Source organism: Vipera berus (genome assembly GCF_964194415.1).
Source record: "Vipera berus genome assembly, chromosome: 4".
Taxonomy (NCBI): Eukaryota; Metazoa; Chordata; class Lepidosauria; order Squamata; family Viperidae; genus Vipera; species Vipera berus.
Window position 1 is genome coordinate 615,162 of NC_138206.1, and position 24,250 is coordinate 639,411.

At 51.2% G+C, this 24,250-nt stretch overlaps 1 protein-coding gene across 1 annotated transcript; it reads left to right on the plus strand.

Annotated features, from left to right (window-relative positions):
• Nucleotides 1–8,451: 8,451 nt before the first annotated feature.
• Nucleotides 8,452–24,081, plus strand: LOC308668026 (uncharacterized protein; the record flags this gene model as incomplete). Its single annotated transcript, XM_081327686.1, has 7 exons — nt 8,452–9,371; nt 13,172–13,247; nt 13,585–13,627; nt 15,803–15,862; nt 16,369–17,314; nt 22,768–22,948; nt 24,019–24,081. 7 exons carry the CDS (start codon nt 8,452–8,454, stop codon nt 24,079–24,081), a joined length of 2,289 nt encoding a protein of 762 aa, XP_081183812.1.
• Between the last annotated feature and the right edge of the window lie 169 nt (nt 24,082–24,250).

The window sequence follows — 24,250 nt, forward strand, 5'->3', positions numbered from 1 at the left end:
CGCCCACAGAGAAGGATCTCCCCCTGGGGGCCACCAGTCGACATTCTCTGACCGGAGGCACCCTGAGGAGGCCCTCTCTGTGGGAACGCACAGGGCGGAGGGAAGTAGACGCCGGCAGCAGGTGTTCCCTAAGGTACTCCGGACCCCTGCCATGTAGGGCTTTAAACACCATTACTAGCACCTTGAATCTCACCCGGAAGACAACTGGCAACCAATGCAGCTCACGGAGCAGAGGTGTGACATGAAGAGAAGGGCGAGGGGGAACATGATAGCAGGGTTCCAGTATCTCAGGGGCTGCCCCAAAGAAGAGTTGGGGGTCAAGCTGTTCTCCAAAGCCCCTGAAGGCAAGACAAGGAGGAGCGGATGGAAACCCATCAAGGAGAGAAGCAGCCTGGAACTAAGGAGAAATTTCCTGACAGTGAGAACAATTAACCAGTGGAACTCCTTGCCTCCAGACGTTGTGGGTGTTCCAACACTGGAGGTTTTAAAGAAGAGACTATACAGCCATCTGTCTGAAATGGTATAGGGTTTCCTGCCTGAGCAGGGGGGTGGAATAGATGACCTCCATGGTCCCTTCCAACTCTTGTTGTTCTGTTTATTCATTTTATGATAACGTGATGAAGAATACTTTGACTTCCTTAGCTGCAGAGGCCGTGAACCCTAGACTGGGAAGGGGCTCTGAAGGGCAGCCATGGAGCCCACTCCCTGCTGGGGGGAGGGGGGCAAATTAAAGCCTCCAGGCAAGGGAGCCCTCCGTACCTGGGGGTGGAGGAGGTCTTACACTCCATCCCCCCCCCCCCGAGAGCTGCTGCCCCTCCTAAGCGGGACCCCCAGGGATCTTCCGGCTACCTCTGCACCTTCTCTTCTGCCCCTCTCTTCTCCAAAACTCCCCCCTCCAGGGGGGCTCAGGGGCTGGAGGAAGCCGGCAGCCCACCCCCAGGCTCTTTCCCTGAACCAGCTTTTGAGTTCCCAAGAAAGCCCCAAGTGGAGCAGAGCTTTACCAACTGGAGCCCAGACACCCTTCCGGTTCACATTATTTTCATTTATTTATAGAAAAATCCCTGCTCTTCCTTCTCCCTTACAAGGACTTTGGGCGATCCACCCTCCACTTTAAAAATAGCAGCAGCAGCAGCAGCAGCACTCCAGCCTTTGCTGACTGCAGGACAGGCTCTCGAGGACCCGTCCAGGGGTGGGAAGGGAGGGCAGGGACCCTGCAGGGCGGCCTCTAACGCTGGACATTAGCAGCCTCCAGGGGCCAAAGGCAGCTGGCGGGGGGGGTCGCAGGAGTGGGGGGGGAGTCAAGATAGCAGCCACAAATGTTCCCACCTCCACAGGCACCCGGCAGTGGCGGTGGGCAGGGAAGGGCAGTCCATGATGGGGGGGTCTGTCCGGAGCACCCCTACTTTGGGTAGAAAGGCTGAGTTCTGCATTCACCCCCAGGACTGAGAGGTCAAAGGGACCCCCCCTCCTCTCCCTCGTGCCTCTATCCTCCTATTTCCAGGGAAGTTGTGGCTCTTCTGTGCCACAAACAAAATTACTCCGTTGCGTTGCGTCTTTCTCCTGGGAACGCTCCTCCTCCTCGTCAGCCAGCCTGGAAGCCCTCCAAGGGACGGGAGAAAACGGCCATCGCAACGGGACCGCTCGGACAGGGAGGTCTCCAAAGGAGGAAGAAGGGCAAGAAATGTCTGCGCCTTCCGTGGTGCTGATGAGGTTGTGGCCTGGCCACCCTCTGTGCCACCCACATGCACTTTTTTCACACCCGTCTTCCACGCTCCCCTTCGCACAGGGGAAGCCCAGCGCCTCCGGGTGCCCGGTGGGGGTTGGGCCACCACAGCCTTCCTACTTGGGGTCCCAAAGAGGCTTTTCAAAAGGCAACTGGACTTTATTGGGGGGGTTTTCCCTGAAAAGCTGCTTCTTTTGAGAAACATTTCCAGTTGCTTTTTGGAAAAAGACCTTTGAGGCAACCATGATCTGGAGGGCTAAGAATCCCCATACACAGTCGGGCAGTTGTGTTCCAACCGAGACCCAAGGAGAAACTTCCTGACAGGGAGAATAATTGGCCACTGGAACAGCTGGCCTCCAGAAGTTGTGGGTGCTCCATCACGGGAGGTTTTGAAGAAGAGATTGGACAGCTGTTTCTTCAGAACGGTACAAACTCTCCTGCTTGAGCAGGGGGTTGGACTAGAAGACCTCCAAGGTCCCCTCCAACTCTTCTTCTGTTCTGTTCTGGTTCCGCCACCCTCAGGACTGACTAAGCTCTTCTCTGCCGAGCCTCCCAGTTGGGGCCCTCCAGTTGGCTGAGCACACTGACAAACACACACACACACACACACACACACACACACACACACACACGCACACCAGCTGCCCTTCACCTGTGAGATAGATCAAAATTGAAGGGAAAGGCCAGGCTGGCCAGCTGGCCTTTCCTTCCTTCCTTCCTTCCTCTCCTCCTCAAGTAACTTCCCATCAGCTTCCTGCCCTCCATGGGACTGTGGGAGACGGGGTGTGTGTGTGTGTGCGTGTGTGTGTGTGTGTGAGAGAGAGAGAGAGAGAGAGACCCCCGCAGGCCATTGCAGGGATTTGCTCAAGGCAGAGGAGAGGGGCTGCAGGTGACCAAGGCAGAAGAAGACGGGGATCCCGACCCCCTAGAACTGGTGGGCAGGGGCGGTCCTATGTCAGCTGCAAAGGATCGGGACCACTAGTCAAGTTGCAGTACAGAAAATTTATCCATAGTTCTCAACGTACAATGTTTCATTTAGTGACTGTTCAAAATTATGACTGCACTGAAAAAAGTGACTTCTGAGTCACTTAACGACCATTGCTGCATTCCCATGGTCACGTGATCAGAATTTGGCCGCTTGGCAACTGGTTCATACTTATGACCGTTGCCGTGTCCTGGGATCATGTGATCCCCCTTTTGTGACCTTCTGACAAGCCAATGCAAAGGGGAAGCTGGATTCACTTAACGACTGTGATACTAACTTAACAACTGCAGTGGTTCATTTAAAAACTGTGGCAAGAAATGTCGTTAAATGGGCCAAAACTCACTTAACAAATGTCTCACTTAACAATGTAAATTTTGGGCTCAATTGTGGTCGTAAGTCAAGGACTACCTGTATTCAAGCTGATTACACGAAAATCTGGCCAATTAATGTTCAATACTGAACTGGTGGGAGATGAGGGTCAACGGAGTTCAAGGGTGGGAGAGTGGACTTGGATCCTTTGTGGCCACCTAAGGACTCTAAGCTGGTGACCTGTTTAACTCCACCCACCCCCAGCTCTGCCTGTTGTCCTACTACATCCTGCTGCAGAAAGGTCATCCTAGCTCAGGGGTAGGCAACCTTGGCTCTTTTATGACTGGTGGACTTCAACTCCCAGAATTCCTGAGCCAGCCACGCTGAGGGGAAAGAGAGGTTTCCAAGCTGAGCCAATTCTGGGAGTTGAAGTCCACAAGTCATGAAGGGGCCATAGTTCCCCCATGCTGGCTCAGGAATTCTGGGAGTTGAAGTCCACAAGTCATGAAGGGGCCATAGTTCTCCCATGCTGGCTCAGGAATTCTGGGAGTTGAAGTCCACCAGTCATAAAAGAGCCAAGGTTGCCTAGCCCTGTCCTAGGGGCTCCTGGCCAAGGGACAGAGCTGGTCGTCTCCTGCGTTTGCTAAGGGGGCAGGGCTGAGGAGGTTGGCAGCTGGGTGACAACTGCCAGATCCCAGGCCATTTCCGAGCATTTCCTCCAAGACAATGGCGGGGGGGGGGTGTTTTGTCTTCCAATAAATCCAACTCAAATGTCGAAGCTAAATAAACAGTGGAGGATTAGCTGGATCAGGAAGCTACAAGATCCGCTTTACGTTCCCAGGAACGGGGATGGCTCACCCAGAGGTTCCCTCAGAGTTGCACGGCCAAAGTGGGGTTGTCCCCCAGCCCCTATTCCCCACCAGATTCCTCTCCCTGCCCCAAGGGGAAGCCAGGGGAAGTCCCAGTCAGTGCCTTCCTGCCTTTAGGGAGGAACCTTAGTCACTTCTGGGAAGAAAGTCTGGCCGGCCAGTGGCTGACCCGGCTTTTCTTCTAGGACACCCAGAAACGTCCTCATGGAATTCCCAGAGCAAGAAGTTCAAGCATTAGCCGTGAACCCTCCTGGGTGAATAAGCCTCAGTTCGCAGCTTTTCCAGCCTCCAGCCTATCTCAGGAGCGGATTTGGGGATTTGTATCTCTGTAGAAAAACAAGGGGTGGGGGCTGCATCAAATGAGCATGAAACAGAATCCAAGGCCCGGAAGGGATATCGGGGGTCCCTTACATGTTGATCATTCACAAGTTGTGAATGCCAACTGGGGGTGGGGGTCTGTGTGCTCAGCCACCCAGAGGGTCCCACGCCCTCTTCCAGCTGGGAGGCTGAGAAGGGCCTACTCAGTCCTCGGGGAGAGGGGAGGAAAACAGAACAGAGTAACAGAGCCGGAAGGGACCTTGAAGGTCATCTAGCCCAACCGCCTGCTCAAGGTAGGAGACCCTACACCACTTCAGACCGGGGGCTGCCCAGTTTTGTCTCGGAAACCTCCAGCGACGGAGTGCCAGGACCTCAGGATACAGGAAGTTCTAAGGAGTAATATTATGATTGGTTACACATTTCTTACCCTACAAGTGAAGCCGTTCAGCTTGGATTGGCAGCAGTCGCCTTGTGGAGGTGTTGACCGACGCCACCCAGGCCTCTGCTTGCATCACCGCCCAAACCAAATATCACACTGCTTTACTTTCCAGCAACCGGTCTTCTTGCAATAAGCTTCCAGGGTCTTCTCTAACTGCAACTTACACAGCTGGCTGTGTTTTCTTGGTAACATCTGCTTTTGGCCTCCCTAACCAGCCTCGGAGGTCTTGCTTTGTCCTTTCCAAACCTCCGTGCTGGTAGGTGTGGGATGCAGTGAAGCAGAGGGAGAGAGAGAGCAAGGAAGTACAATCTTGCAAGAAGAGAGTTGTACTTTGGAAAAATGGCGCTTGGGCTCCCAGGCCTTCGGAGGGTCTCCAGGAAAGTGGACAGTCTGTGATGGAGATGGGAGAAAAGGTGGAGAACAGTTGCGCCAGGCCAACGTCCGCGGTGGGGCCACCACTAAGCCTCGGAGGCTTCCTCAAGACAGTCTCTGCTCTGGAACCCCCAAACAGCAGATGCCCTTGGGAGAATCCCAGAGGGAAGGACGAGAAACAAGGGTTAGAAACTGACCAAGGACAGAAGCAACCTGGAAGTGAGGACAATTAACCAGGGGAACCTCCAGAAATCGTGGGCGCTCCATCACTGGAGGTTTTCAAGAAGAGACTGGACAGTCACTTGTCTGAAATGCTATAGGGTCTCCTACTTGAGAGGGGGGCTGGACTAGAAGACCTCCAAGGTCCCTTCCAGCTCCTATTCTATTCTATTCTATTCTATTCTATTCTATTCTATTCTATTCTATTCTATTCTATTCTATTCTATTCTATTCTATTCTATTCTATTCGTTGTTGTTGTTAGCTGCGGAGTCGTGTCCGACCCATTGCGACCCCATGGACAACCTTCCTCCAGGCCTTCCTGTCCTCTACCATCTTCTGGAGTCCCTTTAAGCTCAGGCCTCCTGCTTCAGTGACTCCATCCAGCCACCTCATTTTCTGTCGTCCCCCTCTTCTCTTGCCCTCCATCTTTTCCAGCATGAGGCTCTTCTCCAGTGAGTCCTTCCTTTTCATTAGGTGGCCAAAGGATTTGAGTTTTAGCTTCAGGATCTGGCCTTCTAAAGAGCAGTCAGGGTGGATCTCCTCTAGGACTGACCGGTTGAATCACCTTGGAGTCCAAGGGACTCGCAGGAGTGTTCTCCAGCACCAGAGTTCAAAGGCCTCAATTCTTTGGTGCTCAGCCTTTCTTATGGTCCAACTTTCACAGCCGTACATTGCAACTGGGAAGACCATAGCCTTGACTATACGCACTTTTGTTGGCAGGGTGATGTCTCTGCTTTTCAGTGTGCTGTCTAGATTTGCCATGGCTTTCCTCCCCAGGAGCAAATGTCTTAATTTCTTGGCTGCAGTCCCCGTCTGCAGTGATCTTGGAGCCCAGGAAAATAAAATCTGCATTCTGTTCTAATTTTTATTCTATTCTATTCTGTTCTGTTCTGTTCTGTTCTGTTCTGTTCTGTTTTACTCTACTCTACTCTTATTCTATTCTAAATTCTCTTTTGAGGCTGCCTGGGAAATGGCTGCTTGTGTCTGAGAGGTTTGTTCTTCTTGAGGTGGACTCAGAGTTCCAGATATGATGCCTAAAGTAGCCCTGGACGTTCGTCTCCTCCCCTGGACCCTGCCCTTCTTGGGTGGGACCTTCCCAGCAGTGACAAATTGGTCCCCAGGGAGGCGGGAGCTGACCTTGAGAAGGCTCCATCGAGGCATCCTTCACAGCCACCAGAGCCCTCGGCTTCTGCAGCCACACAACGGGCTTCCTGCAGGGGAGCAGGGGAGGGTCCTCCTCAGGGAGAAGATCTGGGTGGGGCCAGGACGGGGGTCTTAGCTGGGAGCTGAGGGGCTTGTGAAGCTGGACTTGGAGACTCGGAGGGCCTTCATGGAGGATGTGTGTTAAAGGCACCCGAGAAGGAAGGAAGAAAGAAGGAAGAATTTACTTGGGGAATTTAAATTACCAGCTGTGCACGGTTGGAGACGGGGGAAATGATCCTGCAAGGTAAGATGCAAGCTTTTAATAACAATTTCAGTTTTGCACATTTGCTGGGTTGGTGTCTGTATGTGTGTGTGAGAGAGAGAGAGACAGAGAGAGAGAGAGAAAGAGAGACAGAATCACAGAATAATGGAAGGTCCCTTGGAGGTCTTCTAGTCCAACCCCCTGCTCAGGCAGGAGACCCTGTGCCATTCCAAACAAATGGCTGTCTAGTCTCTTCTTGAAAACCTCCAGCAGTGGAGCGCCCACGATTTCTGGTGGCAAGGTGTTCCACTGTTCACTGTCAGGAAGTTTCTCCTTAGTTCCCTTTAGATACAGATACAGATACAGATACAGATACAGATACAGATACAGATACAGATACAGATACAGATACAGATACAGATACAGATACAGATATACATACACACACACACTGCTCAAAAAAATAAAGGGAACACAAGATAAGACATCCTACTATTAAATACAGTACATTGTGTTGTTTAAGTGTTCCCTTTATTTTTTTGAGGTATATATGTATGTGTGTGTGTGTGTGTGTGTGTGTGTGTGTGTATAGTTACATTTTTGCAGTCATTCATGTTTACTCGCAACTTGTCACCTGCGGATTGATGACAGAAAGGAAACGGTGGCTGGAACTGCACAACTCTCAGTGCCGGGTGGGGGAGGGGGAGGGCTGTTGTGGTGTGATTGTGGCTTAGTGAGGCTCCTCTCACGGCTACCTCTTCCTTCCCCACTTTTTCCTTCCCCGACAGCCCTGTGGGGTGGGTGAGTGTGACCCAGAGAGTTTCCAGGGCCGAGGTTGGAACCGAATGGTGGTCTCTTGGATCCTGCCCCCGCCCCACCACCACACACTGCCTCTACTTACAACACTTCATTTAGCGACCGTTCAAAGTTACAACAGCACTGAAAAAGGGGACTTAAGATTGTTTTTCACATTTATGACCGCTGCAGCCTCCCCCCAGCCTGGTGATCAGAATTCAGGTGCTTGGCGACTGACTCTTATTTATAACCATTGCTGTGTCCAAAGGTCACGTGATCCCCTTTTGTGACCACCTGATGAGCAAAGTCAAGGGGGGGGGTAGCCAGATTCACTTAACAACCCAGATGCTAACTTAAGAACTGCAGTGATTCATTTAAAAGCTGTGGCAAGAAAGGCCGTAAAATGGGACAAAACTCACTTAACTGTCTTGCTTTGCAACAGAGATTTTGGGTTAATCTGTGGTTGTACATCAAGGACTACTTGTAATGTGTGGCTCCAGCCCATGGTGGCTTAGCAATTCAAGCCATGGCTTAGCCCAGGCTTAGGCAACCTGGGCTCTTTTATGACTCGTGGACTTCAACTCCCAGAATTCCTGAGCCAGCATGGCTCAGCTTGGAAACCTCTCCCTTTCTCCTCAGCACGACTGGCTCAGGAATTCTGGGAGTTGAAGTCCTCGAGTCATAAAGGGGGCCATAGTTCCCCCATGCTGGCTCCTGAATTGTGGGAGTTGAAGTCCACCAGTCATAAAAGAGCCACGGTTGCCTATCCCTGGCTTAGCCGGTCAATCGGTTGCACAGACGTCTCTATGGGCCCAGGGACCTGCCTCCCTCTTCCTGGCCCCCTCCTGGCTGCTGTCCATCGAGCCACGGGGCCCGGGGCCCTCCACTGGGCTCCCTTGCCAGGGCTGGCACTCTTTCTGGGGGGAGTGAGCGAGGAGCAGGTGGCATCCTTCCCAACTCTGCCTTCTTTCCTTTCCGCAGACTTGAGCCCCGGAGCCCCGGATGTCACCCTGGCAATGCCCTCCAGGAATGAAAGCCTCGTCAGCCCCTCCTGCTTCACCCTGCGGGGCTTGCCCGGCCTGGAAGCTGCCCACTTCTGGCTGGCGTTCCCCCTGTGTGCCATGTACGTGGTGGCCCTGGTGGGCAACTCCGTGGTGGTGCTGGTGATAAAAGCGGAGCCGGCCCTCCACACCCCCATGTACTTCTTCCTGGGCATGCTGGCAGGGGTGGACTTGGCGCTGGCCTCCTGCACCATGCCCAGGCTCCTTTCTCTCTTCTGGCTCGACGCCAAGGAGATCGCCTACAGGACCTGCCTCCTCCAGATGTTCTTCATCCACTCCCTCTCGGGCATGGAGTCCACCATCCTCCTGGCCATGGCCGTGGATCGCTACGTGGCCATCTGCCGCCCGCTCCAGTACTCGACCATCCTCACCAACTCTGTGACGGTCAAAGTGGGCATCGTGGCTTTGGTGAGAGGGGTGGCCTTCTTCCTTCCTCTGCCCTTCCTCATCAACCGGCTGTCCTTCTGCAGCAGCCGGGGTCTCCGGCACTCCTACTGCCTCCACCAAGACATGATGAACCTGGCCTGTGACGAACACACCCTGAACAACGTCTACGGTCTGGTGGCCATCAGCCTGGTGATGGGCCTGGACTTCCTGCTCATCGTGGTCTCCTACCTGTTGATCCTGAAGGCCGTCCTAGGGCTGAGCTCCTGGGAGCAGCGCCTCCGAGCCTCCGGCACCTGCGTGGCCCACCTCTGCATGGTGCTGGCCTTCTACGTGCCCCTGATCGGCCTCTCTGTCATCCACCGGTACAGGAAGGATGCGCCTCCCCTGCTCCAGGCCCTCATGAGCAACATCTACCTCCTGGTTCCACCCGTGCTCAACCCCATCGTCTATGGGGCCAGGACTAAGGACATCCGAAAACGGGTCTTGAAGTACATGAGACTCAGCAGGAACAGGGAGCCTCACTGAAGCCGCTGGTGTGTAGAGAACCAAGTGGGTAGTGGCTTTCTTATTCCCAGGGGGAGGCAGAGGGAGACAGACCACGTCTGAAGTCCATTGGGCCCCAAGTCAACTGCCATCTTCCACCGGTCCCTGCAGCCTTCCGGTTACGGTGGCCAAAATCCTAACTTTTGACCTACTTGCGGAGGCTGAAACTCCCCTGCCTGCCCAATCCCTGGACTGCGCAAACTGACCCCAGGATGGACATTGCTAAGCCTTCTTCTGCACCTTTGCTCACCACAGCTGGATCCACAGCTTCTTCTGGGATGCCTGTATGTCCCTGTCCCCCATTATCAGAGGAGTCACCCCAGAAGAAACTCTCCAGGGGATCAACCAGCTTCTCTATAAAATTAATCATGAGATGATGATGATGATGATGATGATGATGATGATGATGATGATAAAAAGGAGGAGGAGGAGGGCTTCAGAACTTATGAAACCTGAGAGATCCATTGGCCTCTACTGGAGCTTCTGTCTCTCGCTTGAGGTCCATGCACCATGAAGGACTGAGATATGGTGGTCAGGGAAAGATGTTGGCCAAAAAGGGACCTCCTTGAGGGGCTGGCAGGGAGCAGCCTGAAAGAGTGGTCCTCTGTCTCTTTTCTAAGTATCGCTTCCTCCCGGACTGGACAATATCTCGAAGGCTGCAGGATTTCCAGAACTTAATTCCAGAACTTCCTAAACTGAGGGCTCCTTTTTGTGATGACATTTAACAAAGTGAAGGCCCTACAGAAACGTTTTATGTCCACCTGAGAATAAACCTGCTCCTTGCAGCTGGCCTCTCTTTGGCTCTGTTTAGAAGTGTGTCTATCCCGTCGAGCACAGTGGAGGATGGAGGTACCCCACAGCTCCCAGGAAGATCACACTCGTGTGTCTGTGGTTAGAACTATTGACTAGTGGAACAGAAGTTGCCTCCAGAAGTGGTGGGTGCGCCATCACTGGAGGCTTTTAAGAAGAGACTGGACAGCCATTTGTCTGAAATGGTATAGGGTCCTGCTTGAACAGGGGGCTGGACTAGATGAGCTCTGAGGTCCATTCCAACGCCGGTGTTCTGTCCCAGTCCCACCCTTCTATCCTCTCAGAGTGGGGTTCCCAGGGCTGGTGTCATCGCATCACCGGCCTCCGTGCACTCCAATTCCTCAAATGGGGTGCTTTTCTCCTTTCCAATTCCCATTTCTGAATATTGAGAAGTGAATAATATAAAGTTGACCCGTCCATCTTCCCATCTGTCCATTAGGATAACCTGAGCAAACAGGACCAATTTTTGTGGCAGGAGATGCTGGCTAAAGAAAGAACTGGGTTTTAGTGGGCTGGGGGCCACCAAGGTAAAGAATTCCTCCCCCCCCCGCCCCCAGGCATTGCCCAGGCACAGGGGAGAGGCAATTGGGCAGCAGCTCCGTGGTCTGTCCTAAGCCCCTCTCCCCGTCCATGCAGTGCTGAGTGGGGCAGATGCAGCTTGTCTGGAGCGCTGCAACCCAGGGGGACCCATAAGCCCTATGACCCATAAGACCCCTATGGAGGGAAGGACTGGGGAGGCCTCCAGAGGAAAAGTCTACACGTTTTCCTTACAGACTTGTCCGCCTGCCTGCGTGTATCAGGGGTCTCCAAACTTGGCAACTTTTAAGGCTTGTGGACTTAAAGGGGTCTCCTCAAAGGGGATCACACTAGAAGCTGAAGTCCACAAGTCTTAAAAGTTGCCAAATTTGGAGACCTCTAGTTCGTAGCAAGAGTATAACTGGCTATTTTAAAACCAACTCTGGGCGGCTTGCATCCAATGAAGCATAGATTAATAGAGTTGGGAGGGACCTTGGAGGTCTTCTAGTCCAACCCACTTCTCAAGCAGGAGACCCAGTAGCATCTCAGACAAGAGGCTGTCCAGTCTCTCCTTAAAAGCCTCTGGCGTTGGAGCACCCACAACTTCTGGAGGCAAGTAGTTCCCCTGGTTAATTTCTCCTTAGTTCTAGGTTGCTTCTGTCCTTCGTTGGTTTCCACCCATTCCTTCTTGCCTCGCCTGGTGGTAGTTTGCAAAGTAGTTTGACCCCCTCACGTAGGCGCCCCTCGAATATTGGAACAGCGCTATTTGTTTAATGTATAGCAATCTCTCCCCATGTGAAAATATGAACCACCAAGTAATTCAGGCAATGCAAAAAGCGTTTATTAAGGAGGCAGAGTCAAAGGAAATTGGCTTGGCCAAGAAGAAGGAAATTAACACTTTCCCCTGAAGTGAGAACAGAGGCCAAGGCTGACAGGTTAGAAGTGTTCATATCACCTTTTTTTTAAAAAAAAAAATAAAGGAGCCTAAAATTCCAGGTTCTTAGCCTGGCGTGCCTTCAGTCAAACTAGGATCTGAGCCAGAAAAGTAGAATAATTCGTCTTTATTTATGCATAAGTAACATTATAGACTAGAAAATGAATAAAAACAAATAAAAAACATTAATCAAAGGTGCTCCTTGTTACTGAGAATAATTACTCAGAGGCCTCCTTCTCTTCCCCCCCATCCCCCCCCCACACTTCCCAAGGCAACCCCCTTCTCATCTCCCCCTGACCTCCCCCTCTCCCAGCTCTTGGAGGGGGCACTAGATATTGGGGGCTCTCTGGAAAGATGGGGGGGCGTTCTGCCAGACCCCCATCTGGATAACGCACACTCCAGCTGGCCATAACTGCTGCCGCCTGCTACGCCCTGCCAGGCCCACGGGAGCTTCTCCTATCCCGGCCTGGCTTGCGAAAAAGCCACCCAGCCCCGTGGCAGAGATGCCCCCCAGGCCGGGAGGGTCCTGCATCCAGAGGGTTGAAATCAGGAAGGAGCCCCCCATGGTCAGTGGCGAACCAATCAAGGCGCCCGGATGACCCTGCCCTGACTGTTGTGTAGTGAGTTCGTTGCGCAGGAATGAAGACGAGGCGAGTGAGTTCAGCAATGAACAAGCTTATTTGCTTGCAGGATCTGAACTGAGGAACTAGGCTGCAGCTTGCAGCAATTTATAGCCTGGCCCCTAGGCGGCAGCCAATAGGTTTAAAGCAACCCATTGCCGCCTAGGGGCAGCCAATAGCAGCACTGGAGACGGGGTGTCTGAGGTGCTGGAAGCCATTAGCTAGCTCCAGCTTACCACGTGGTGTATCAATTAAGCCCAATACATTACACTGACCCTCCAGGGGAGGGGGGGGGTCGCCCTGCCACCTGATGGTGCCCCAGCTCTAGAAAGCCAGAGGTGGGCTGCTCTTTGGAACAGAGGAGCCTTCTTTGGGGGGGGCTCTCAGACACCCCCACTTATTTGTCCTTCCTTCCTTCCTTCCTTCCTTCCTTCCTTCCTTCCTTCCTTTCTTTCTTTCTTTCTTTCTTTCTTTCTTTCTTTCTTTCTTTCTTTCTTTCTTTCTTTCTTTCATTAAAGTTATAGGCTGCCCATTTCATAGCCTACTGCTACTTGGCGGACCAATCTGGCAAAGGCCAGAAGGTGGAGGAGAAATTCTTTCTTTACTAAATGTGTCGCCCTCTTTTCCCATCCTTGCTGAGAAAGACCAGCTGTGGCCACTCAGAGGAAGTTAATCCCCAACCCTGAGAGGCAAGAGGGGGTCCCCAACTCCCACTCCCCCCCCAAAGTCCCCTCCAAATTCATCTTCTGCTGGGTCCCCCCAGAATAGAAAGGAAACACCGCCCAGGACAACTCAGAAGAGCCACTGGTATCATCGAGATATGTTTTATTTCCCCAGTTAAAATTGCTCCTTTCCGCTGAACCAGCTGGAGCTGGACGCTGAGTCCGCCGGAGGGAAAACGGCTGGGCAGCCCCGCCTGTGCCTCCGCCGTCCACCTGCGGGCAAGGGGGCACCTGGAAGCCTCCGGGGAGCCCACCTCCCCCTTGGCCTGGCCCTGATGGGAGCCCCTCCTCAGACAAGGCAATAAGAGCAAAGGAGGGGGTCCCCTCCTCCCCACCTGGCTCCCCACTAATGGGCAGCGCCCTCCGGCTGAGCCAGGCCTGGCCAGGGATAGAAGGAGGCTGATCTGTGGGTCTGGCCTGCCCCCCCCCCCTCCTGGTCACCTCCCTTCTGCCCTGCGCTTGGAAGGGGGAGGGGAGGAAAGGGAAGGGCTTTTGTAGCCAGCCAAGCCGCCATGGGGCTTAAACTCTCTTCACCTTAAATTCGCCTTGTTTGCAGATGCTGAAAAGAGATACACTTTGGGACTTTCCAAGAGAAAAAGGTGAGCATGTTTTTGACCAGGTTTATTTTTAACTAGCAAACTCAGCCTCATCCAACCCACTGGGGCTGGGAAGGGTGTAGAAAAAGGTAAGGCAGGTAAGAGGCCCCAAAAGGTAAGTCAGAAGATCTAGACGAGGGACCAAGAGGACAAAGCCATATATTGTGGAAGAAACCACGTAGGTTTTATTTCTCCCCTTGCCGACCAGAGTGTCACCAGGGATGCCCTAATTTACACAGCTGCCAGTTTCCGAAGGATATTGGCAAACCAGGAGATATCTAGAGGGCCACAGAAGCAGTGATGGATGTGGAGGCAAAGGACTGTGAGAAAAGATAGCGGGGCAGGTGTGTTTCCCCTGGAAAAACCTGACGTAGAAGTTAGAGGATAAACGTTTTCAGCCCCTTCTTGAGAATGCTAAGGAGGGACACGCAACAGAAGGGAATTTCAGGGGTTCAGGGATGAAGTGTGGAGCCCTTGGTGCTCTCTGACCTTGGTGGTTTTCTTGTAGACGTTTCATTACCCAACCCAGTAGCATCGTCAGGGTTAAAGAGTGTGGGGTTTTCTCCCTGTTTGTATATATATCACAACTTACACCGTGTGGGGATGGTGGTGGGGGTGTGGTTTTCTCCTTATTAGAAGAATTAGGGATTAAATTAATACTGTTAGCATCTATTGATGTCAAATATGCTTTTTGTATGATTGTCTGGTGTTAATCCCTGCTTCGCTGGGTTTTGCTGACTGAAGAAATTGCCTTCTAGTCTTGGTTTGCTTTTTAGCTTTTTATTCTCGTTTCAGTGGTGTGTAAATGTGGGTTTATCTCTTTGTGCTCATAGATGGCTGATTTGGCTGAATGCCAACCTTCCAGGAATTCCCTGGCATTTTTGGATTTAGCTTGGTCTCGGATGCTTACGGTTTTCCTGTTGAAATTATGCTTGAGGGTCTCCATATACTCTGAGATTAGGGAGTTTTTATTGTGCCTTCTGACTGCCATTTTGTGTTCATGGGTATGAGGTTGGCATTCAAACAAAACCATAAATAGACATGTAAACCACATTTGCTCACCATTTAAAAGAGAAAAAGCAAAAGCTAACAAGGAAAAAGTAAAAGCAACAAGCAGCCAGAAAAGCAGGGATTAACACTAGACAAACAACCAAGCAGGAAACAATACCCAATTATGCAACTGCCAAAGTGAAACCCGCACCCATCCCGTCGCTGGCAGGGCAAACTATGGTACATAAGCAGGGACCAAACCCCAAACTCATTAGCACCAATTATGCTACCTGATCAGATAATAATAATAATGATGATAATAATGATAATGATAATGATAATGATAATGATAATGATAATGATAATAATAATAATAATAATAATAATAATAATAATAATAATAATAATAATAATAATAGTTGGGAGATACCTTGGAGGTCATCTAGTCCAACCCCCAAATCCTATGTCATTTCAGACAAATGGCTATCTAGTCTCTTCTTAAAAACTCCCAGTGTTGGAGCATTCACAGCTTCTGGAGGCAGGTTGTTCCACTGGTTAATTGTTCTAACTGTCAGGAAGTTTCTCCTTAGTTCTACCATGGTTCTCTCCTTAATGAGTTTCCATCCGTTGCTTCTTGTCCTGACTTCAGGTCCTTTGGAGAAGAGCTTGACTCCCAACTCTTCTTTGGAGCAGCCCCTGAGATATTGGAAGGATGCTATCCTGTCCCCCCTCGTCCTTCTCTTCATTAAACTAGACGTCCCCAATTCCAGCCGCCGTTCCTTGTAAGTTTTAGCCTCCAGTCCCCTGATCGTCTTCGTTGCTCTTCTCTGCCCTTTTTCTAGAGTCTCAACGTCTTTTTTACACCGTGGTGACCAAATGAAACACCAGACAAACAATCAAGGAGAAAACAATGTTTGTTATCAACGGACACCCACGGTATGGATCCAATTCCTGACTCTCCTCATAATAAGCACAAAAGCAGAGCCGAGAGAGGACCAGGAACTCCACCCTTCATCCCTGAGCTATGTAACTTTTCTTCCTCCTACGAATTGGTGAGCAGCTCAGATTTTTCGGTCCGTCACCCGAAAGCGGTTGCTGCCCTCTTGGAAAGCCCCATTTCCGAGCTGAGGGTCCCTGAAGTTCCACCTGAAACCCCTTGTTCTTTTTCTCTCTTTTCTCTCCCCGCAGGCACTGAGTCTTTCCCCTTTCTTATTCACAGACTAGTGCAAGAGCGGGGGAAAATGCAGGGTGAGTAGTAACCACGGAGGACCACAGAGTTACCTTCTGGTAAGATGCTCGGGCCAATGAATTTTACAATTAAATAAGCAGAACCCCGATTTGGCGAAGGAGCCAAAAGTGAGGATCATATTTTTCCTGGAAAAAAGTGACATGTGACCCTTTTTCACACTTAGGACCGTTGCAGCTTCCCCCCCCCCCCCGTGGTCACGTGATCAAAATTCAGACACTGGGCAACTGACTCATAGTTATGACGGTCGCAGCGTCACAGGGGGGGTGTCACGTGATCCCCTTTTTTGCAACCTTCCAAGGAGAAAAGTCCAGGGGGGGAAGCCGAATTGATCAAAGATGTTACTGAAACAGGCCCTGAAAAGAGTTGCTGCTTCTCTGCTTCCATTCCCTTGTTCTCCGGTGGCTTCGTCCGCCCCTCTTCACTGCACAAGTGAGAGAGAGACAAAGGCTGTGAGCGAGGCTGACAAACTCTCTCTGAGAATTGCTTTTTCTTCCTCCCCTCTTAGGTCCTTCCAACCTCACTGGCCACGCTCCGTCCACCTCCTTCTTCCTCCTGGGTCTCCTGGGACTGGAGAGTGTCCAGGCCTGGCTCTCCATTCCCTTCTGCTTCATCTACGCCGTGTCCCTCTTGGGCAACGCCACCCTGCTCTGGCTCATCTGGACAGAAGCCAGCCTGCACCAGCCCATGTACCTCTTCCTCTCCATCCTGGCCCTCACTGACATGGCCATGCCCACCTCTATCCTGCCCAAGATGCTGGGCATCTTCTGGACCAAGGCCCAAGAGATCACCTTCGCTGCCTGCTTGGTGCAGATGTTCACGGTCCACGCCCTCTGTGTTGTAGAATCTGGGACACTCACCGCCATGGCCTATGACCGGTATGTGGCCATCTGCTACCCACTCAGCTATACAACCCTGTTGACCCCAAGGACGGTGGTCAAACTTGGAGCAGCCATTGCTGTCCGGGCCTTGGTAGTCATCTTACCCATTCCTTTACTTTTGCTGAGGCTGATATTTTGTCACTCCCGAAATATCTCTCATACTTACTGTGAGCATATGGCTCTAGTAAAACTAGCTTGTGGGAACACCACTCCCAACAACCTCTACGGGTTGGTTGTGTCCCTCCTCATTACCGGTGGAGACCTGACCTTCATCTTCATCTCCTACGGACGGATCCTGTGGACCGTGTTCCGCCTGCCCTCACTGGACGCCCGCCACAAAGCCCTGGGCACTTGTGGGGCCCATGTGGGAGTCATCTTCATTCTGTATACCCCTGGAATTTTCTCCTTCCTTTCTCATCGCTTTGGGCACAACATCCCCCACAGTGTCCACATCTTCCTGGCCAACTTCTACTTGCTGGTCCCTTCCATGCTCAACCCCATAGTTTATGGGGCCAAGACCAAGGAGATCCGTGTGCGGGTGCTGATGGCTATGGGCATGCAAAGCAGAAAATTGTAGGTCCAAGGTAGACTGGCCAACCTATTATAGTGCTGTGTGAAATTAACAAATATTGTGTATTTTGATCTTTCTATTCAACATGGATGCAAATAAATTCTTTTCTCCCGGAATTGTTGTGGGTGGAATGTTCTGTTGTTTTATATTCAGAACATCCCTTAATGGATAGTAGTTTAATTAGGCCATTATAGGAGATGAACAGTGTTGTGTACTGGGTTCTTTTCTTGAAGGAAGAGACGAGGCGAGTGAGTTCAGGCAGGAACACGCTTTTATTGAAGTGCAGGAAATGAACTGGGAAACAGGGCTGCAATGCAGCTATTTATACTCTGGCCTCTAGGTGGCAGCCAATAGGTTTAAAGCAACCTATTGCTGCCCTAGAGGCAGCCAATGGCAGACCTGGAGATGGGCTGTCTGAGGAGCTGGGAGCTGTTAGCCAGCTTCTTGCTTAAGCAACCTTCCAGCATTCAAAACCCACACTCAGTTAAACAGGGCCCAATACATTACACCCCTCCCCCTAGAATGTACACACATTATAATAACAAAAGTAGAAAAATAAAACACAGCAAATTACAGAATTTGCAATAGTTCAAAATAGCAGTAGGCATAAGTACAGTAGTGTACAAGTGTATTCAATAATACAGAGACTTTTCCTGAGCAGGCAGCAATTACAGTAATCACACAACATTACACGTACAATTATTTAAGGACAAAATCCTGTAAATAAGCTGGAGGCTTCCGAACCCTCGCAGATCACCTGGGGGTCCCAGGGAACTACCAGCTTGCCCACCGAGCTGGGTAGACCAGGACTCTTTAGTCCATGAGAGTCAGGCTGACTCGAGTCCCTCTGGCTGGACATTCCAGGTCGGCCCAAGCCAAGGTCCATTGTTGGAGCAGAGTTAGCATAGCGGCTGTATTGGTCAGGTTGACTTTCCCTGTCGGGGGACCCATGTTGCACTCCCGGGCTTTGCCCATTTACAACCATCTCCCCATTGCTCTGACTGCTAGGGTCCTCAGAGCATGTGAATTGCCCCGCTTGGCTACCGGTTTCTGGCTCTCGGAGTAGACCTGTGACGAGGTCTGGGAACCGCTTCCATAGCTGATCAATATGGGGGTGAATGACTCACCCGCCATCCAGAGTCACTCCTTACATGGCATGGGTCCGGAATACCTCGGGGACCACCTGCTGCCGGCGTCAACTCCCCTCCGCCCTGTGCGTTCCCACAGAGAGGGCCTCCTCAGGGTGCCTCCGGTCAGAGAATGCCGGCTGGTGGCCCCCAGGGGGAGGGCCTTCTCTGTGGGCGCCCCGGCTCTGTGGAATCAATTGCCGGTTGAGCTCCGGATGGCACCGGATCTCCGCTCCTTCCGGCGCGGGTTAAAGACCCACCTATTTGAACAAGCTGGCCTGGCCTGATGGGGAGTTAATTTAGGGTTTTAAATATTTGTATATTTTATTGTTTTATTTCGGGCATTAATTTAATTCTATTTTAACTATTGTATTTTTGTATTTTTATTATATGCCCTGTTCACCGCCCTGAGTCCTTCGGGAGAAGGGCGGTATAAAAATTTAATAAAAACTAAACTAAACTAAACTAAACTTCGTATGAGAGAAGGCCCAAGATTTTAGCGATTTTGCCTGGCACGCACAAGTTCCCATGCCCATAGTTCCGGGCCCACACCCCATCACCCACTTGCAACCCCCTCGGAGGCCTTGGGCGAGAGGCATCTGCTGCCACCTGGTCTGGGTGCAGCCTGTCCAGTTTAGTGATGAGCCTTCTTCCCCAGCGAAGCTCTGCTGGGCTCCTGCCTCTTGCTGTACAAGGCGTAGTATGCTGGCAAAGCAAAAAATCAGCCAGCCTGTGGTGCCAATCCCCAGTCACTATGCGCTTCAGTGACTCCTTTGTAGTGTGCACCATCCATTCGGCCTGCCCATTACTTGAAGGGTGAAAGGGAGCCAATGTAGCATACCTAATGAGGTTAGTCCTCAAGAAGGCTTGAAACTCTGCCGCTGTGAACTGGGCCCCGTTATCGGACAATATGACATCCGGCAGCCCGTGTGTTGCAAAAAAGTTTCCTAAGCACCTGGATGGTCCTAGCAGTAGTCATACTTGTGATTGGAATAACTTCCAGCCATTTAGAGTGGCTATCGACCACTATAAAAAGTAGCTGTCCCTGAAAGGAGATCCATGGCTGGCTGCAGTGGACTTTTGCCTCTTGGAAAAAGACCCTCCAGATGTAAGAATGGGAGCTAGACCTGCTCTCAAAAGTAAACTTGATAGTTTGGGGAAGGATGTCCTAGGGCTAACCCCAACCACGAGGCAGCTTCCATTATTCCAGAAGAGGTCCGTTCCAGCCCTAGGATTTATGATTATTACCCGTGTGGACAGTTCAGATCTTAATGAACCAATTAGATCAGGTGTCTTCACTCTTTTGAGTCTGAAACTTACAAAACAAGATTTCTGCCCTTCATTATGAAGAGACACACCAGGAACTCTTCCCCCCTGGAAGGGTTTGTTTCAAGTTATGAAAGTGAGATTTAAACAATAGAGGGTTGTGTTGTTATAACTGACGGCCTGCAACTCTGCACTTTTGCACAATCAGTCTGGGTTATCTGAAGCAGGGCTTTTCAACCTCTTCACCCACCGTACCACTTTTAGGATATGGCAACATCCGAGGACCACCAGTCGCCTAGCAAGGTGTCAAAAACCTGATGACCAAAAAAAAGGGAAAAAAGTGATGAAGTACAGGCAGTCCTCGACTTACAACAGTTCGCTTAGCGACTGTTCGAAGTTACAATGGCACTGAAAAAAGTGCCCCCAAGCCACAGCCGAGCAAGACACCCGCCTGCCTGCCTGACAGCGCTCTTCCTCCTGTCCGAGGTTTTCATGGTTGTGAGCATTTCTGTTGAGGATTGGCAGTGAGGGTGGGGTGGGGGTGTTTGGTTTTTATTTCCCCCCCCTCTGCTGGGTGGTTGCAGCAGGTTTTGGTCACTTCACATGACCCTGGGACACTGTGACCATCATAAATATGGATCAGTTGCCAAGCATCTGAATGTAAATCACAAGACATAACAGAATAACATAGTTCAAAGGGACCTTGGAGGTCTTCTAGTCTAACCCCTTGCTCGAGCAGGAAATCCTGTACCTTTCTGGACCAATGACCGTCCAGTCTCTTCTTGAAAGCCTCTAGTGATGGAGCACCCACAACGTCTGGAGGCAACTTCCGTTCCACTGGTTAATTGTTCTCATTGTCAGGAAATTCCTCCTTAATTCTAGATTGGATCTCTCCTTGGTCATTTTCCATCTGTTGCTTCTTCACAATGTACCAACTGTGCGGATTATGCACTTAACGAAGGGCAAAATCACATCTTTAAGTGATGCTACTCCATCAGTAGAGAAAGGAAGTGGACACCCACTGCTGGGCGGCTGGAGAGAAGGCAGCACGGCTCAAGTCCTATTTGCCTTGGCCTTCGCTCCAAGGGGGAAATAGGTTCAGATGACCCAAGAGGATCACGGTCGTGAGAGGGAAATGCAAGCAATAGCAACAGCACTTAGACGTATATACCGCTTCAGCCCTCTCTAAGTGGTTCACAGAGTCAGCATATTGACTGCCAACCATCTGGGTCCTCATTTTACCAACCTGGGAAGGGTGGAAGGCTGAGTCCACCTTGAGCTGGTCAGCACTGAACTGCTGGCAGTGGGCAGTCAGCTGCAACGCCGCCTTCTAACCCCTGCACCGCCAGGGCTCTGGGCTCTTTCGAGGGGTAGAATTAGGGGGTCCATGAGCACGTGACTCCCATGAAGACCTCTCGAGCACACATGGGTCTCCTACCTTCAGATCAAGCCTTGATTGCCAAATGTCCTTGAAGGATCGACCTTCATCTCAGTCCAGGCCAGAGTCCCCGCCTGTGGCTCAGAGGGGAAAGGAATCGCCTGCAGGTTCATCTGCCGTTACCTGTCTTTCCTCTACCTGAACCTCACTAGTTGCCCAACTTCAGGCGGCAGCAGCCAAGCCAAGGAAGGGACTGGGGTCTTCTAGCTCTTACCGGACTCTTTGGGCTGGGACGCCCCCTTTCCTCTCCGGTCCCCTGCATTCTGCCCCACGAGGCAGATCGAGCCAGGGAACCCACTGCACAGCAAGGCTAAAACTGCTTTTATGGAGACGGGCTGCAGGATTGGGACCTTGTGAGGCCGGTTCTGCTGCTCTCCTCCTACCACCCTCCTCATCCCGTGAATCAGGGGAGTGTCGGTCTGAACTACTTCCAGACGTGGTCTCTCTGGGGTCAAAAAATGCTTCGGCTCCCTTTACCTCCGCACGGGAATTGCATACCAGGCCTGAGAATAACGCTCCGAGGGTGCAAAAAAGCATCCAGGCTGCCATCTTGGTTTCTTTCTCTGTTTGCTGATCCTGCCTGTTGACCCGGAATTAGGAGGGGTATCACTTGTGAATACGTGCAGACGGCCCTGCTGTCTTTGGGCACTTGCAGAGTCCTGGACGCAGGTCATGAAAGGGCAGCAAGGGAAACACCCCATGTCCTAACCCACTCGAGAGCGTACAATGTCTTTAGGGAAACCCCCCAAAGGGAACATTTTCAGCTACTTCTGCTTTCTCACTTCTTATCTAAGTGTGCCAGGCTGACTGGGTGAAATCTTTATCTCGTCTGTGCCAGCTTTGCCGGGTGGACTGCCTATGCCACCAAAAGGAATAAATACAAGGATTTCTTGTCATTCGGGGCTTCTCTCTTTTAGAGGAGCCCGTCTTTGTTCAGCTGAATAAAAACGTAAAGATTAAAGTCAACATCTGGTTTCCTGTGTTTTTTATCAAGCAAAACCTCAGAAGCTGCATATCATTTTTGGCGAGCCCGGCCTCCAGGTGAGGTGCTTGGTTGGTCCTGGGGAGGCTCAGCAAAGGAGAAGGCACCGAGCGCACTCCGGGATTTCCTGGAGGTGCCCCCCCACTTGACGCTTCCCTGTGGTTTTTACCAGCAGCAAAAGAAAGGAAACAGTAACCCTAAAGACAGAATCTGTCCCAGAGGCACCAAACCCTGGAGAAGTTCTTCCACCCACCCACCCCCCGTTTTATTTATTTTATTTATTTGTAAAACATATTAGCCACCCACCTTACCGTGCGGTAACTCTGGGCAACTTACAAAGTCAAAGATAAAATTGCCCCAAACCTAGTCATATAAACGGAATACTATAAAAATATCAAGCTAGCTAAAAAAAGATGGGGAGTGGGGAGCATGGTGAGAAGCGGGGAGATGGGATCTGTTGTTAATCTATCAGCCACCCCCCACGGGAAAGCCCTCCTTTCAGACCCCCCCCAAGCCAGCTGGCAGAGCCAGGTCTTCCACCCCTTGCAGAAGGGAAGGAGGAGGAGAGCTGACCTCACCCCCTCGGGGGGGGCACAAGTAGCAGTGGGACTTCAGTGACGCCGTTGTGCCCCCGGGCCTCAGGTGCAGCCAGAATGCCCCCGAGGGGCCTTGCCTGGCCGGCATCTTCATCCAGTCCCTTTGCTACCTGACAGCACCTGAGCTATATATCCCTGGAAGTTTCTGCGCCTGGTATGCTGCTTCTTCAGAGGAGATGGAGGGGCCCATTGCTGGCCGGGTCACCCGGACCTTAGCAGTCTCACAGGTGGGTCCATGTTGTGGCTTGGAAAGGTTCAGTGTGAGCGTGTCTATGTGTGCATGAATGTGAAGTCTCAGTGTTGCCTCTTTAAGCACGGCAAAAAGTATGCGGATGTTTATTTTTTTAAATTTGCCCATATCTCTCTACTAAGTGTCTCTGGCTGCCTTGCAACACTATAAATAACAGAACAAAACAATTGCAGGATTAGAACATTAAAGCATCAAATGTGAAAAATTAAGATTAAAATCCATGTTAAAATGGATAAAAGCAACCAATGCATACCCAGGGTGGGGGCAAGTAACTTTAAGTTTGAGGCCCTCTTTGTCTATGATTATAAGCTAAACCGCTTGCTTAACCAAGGTGTGCAAATGACCACCTTAAAATGCCTGGTGTGTAGCTCTTTAGCAAAGGATGCCAGATGAATCCAGTGAGTGCAAACCTGACTGGGAAACCGTAGTTAACCGTAGCTTGACTAGCACTTGACTAGCGATGTTACCTAGTTTGGGTGGTTAAACGTCTGCAAAAAAATTACCAAACTCAGAGGGCACAAAGGACCCCACATAGTTAACCTTGAAGTAACTCCATAACGTGCAGGCTTCTGATTTTTACAAACCAACAGGATGAAAAGGGATGAAATGAGGGGAGAGAGCTAATGTACAACGTAGAAGAACACCGTTGGAAGGGACCTTGGAGGTCTTCTAGCCCAACCCCCTACATCATTCCAGACTTTCTTTGGGCTTGATGGGATGGATACATGGGATCATAGAAAGAACAGCTGAATAACACTGCAGAATAATAGAGTGGGAAGGGACCCTGGGGGTCCTCAAGTCCAACCCTCCACCCCACCCCCTAAGGAAGAGAGCATGTACAATTTCAGACAAATGGCTTCCAATCTCTTCCTAAAAACCTTTTAAAATACGGAAGGCTCTGGAATAGAAATTGCACACTGGTTGACTGGAAGCGCAGACAGGAGCATCCGACGGTGCAAGGGGCGGTGGGAGCACCGATAGCTGGGGTCACTTGACTCCAACTATAGCAGCTGAGCTCTGCTCCGTCCCTGTTTCCTTTCTCCGCAGATCTTCTCTCGCCAGGGTGAGTCTTTCCCTGCTCTCAAATTCTTCATTGTGAGAAGGGAATAGCGAGGCTTGGGAAAACCCGTATTCTAAAATTGGAGCCTCAGCTGGATGCAGCAAGGAAATCCCCTCATTGTTCCTAAGGAGGAACTGGGCTCTGGAAATTGTGTTGGGGGCTATTCTTAGGTTCTGCGCCACAAAGCCTGGAGTGGGGTTTCTCACGTTCTTCATTTCT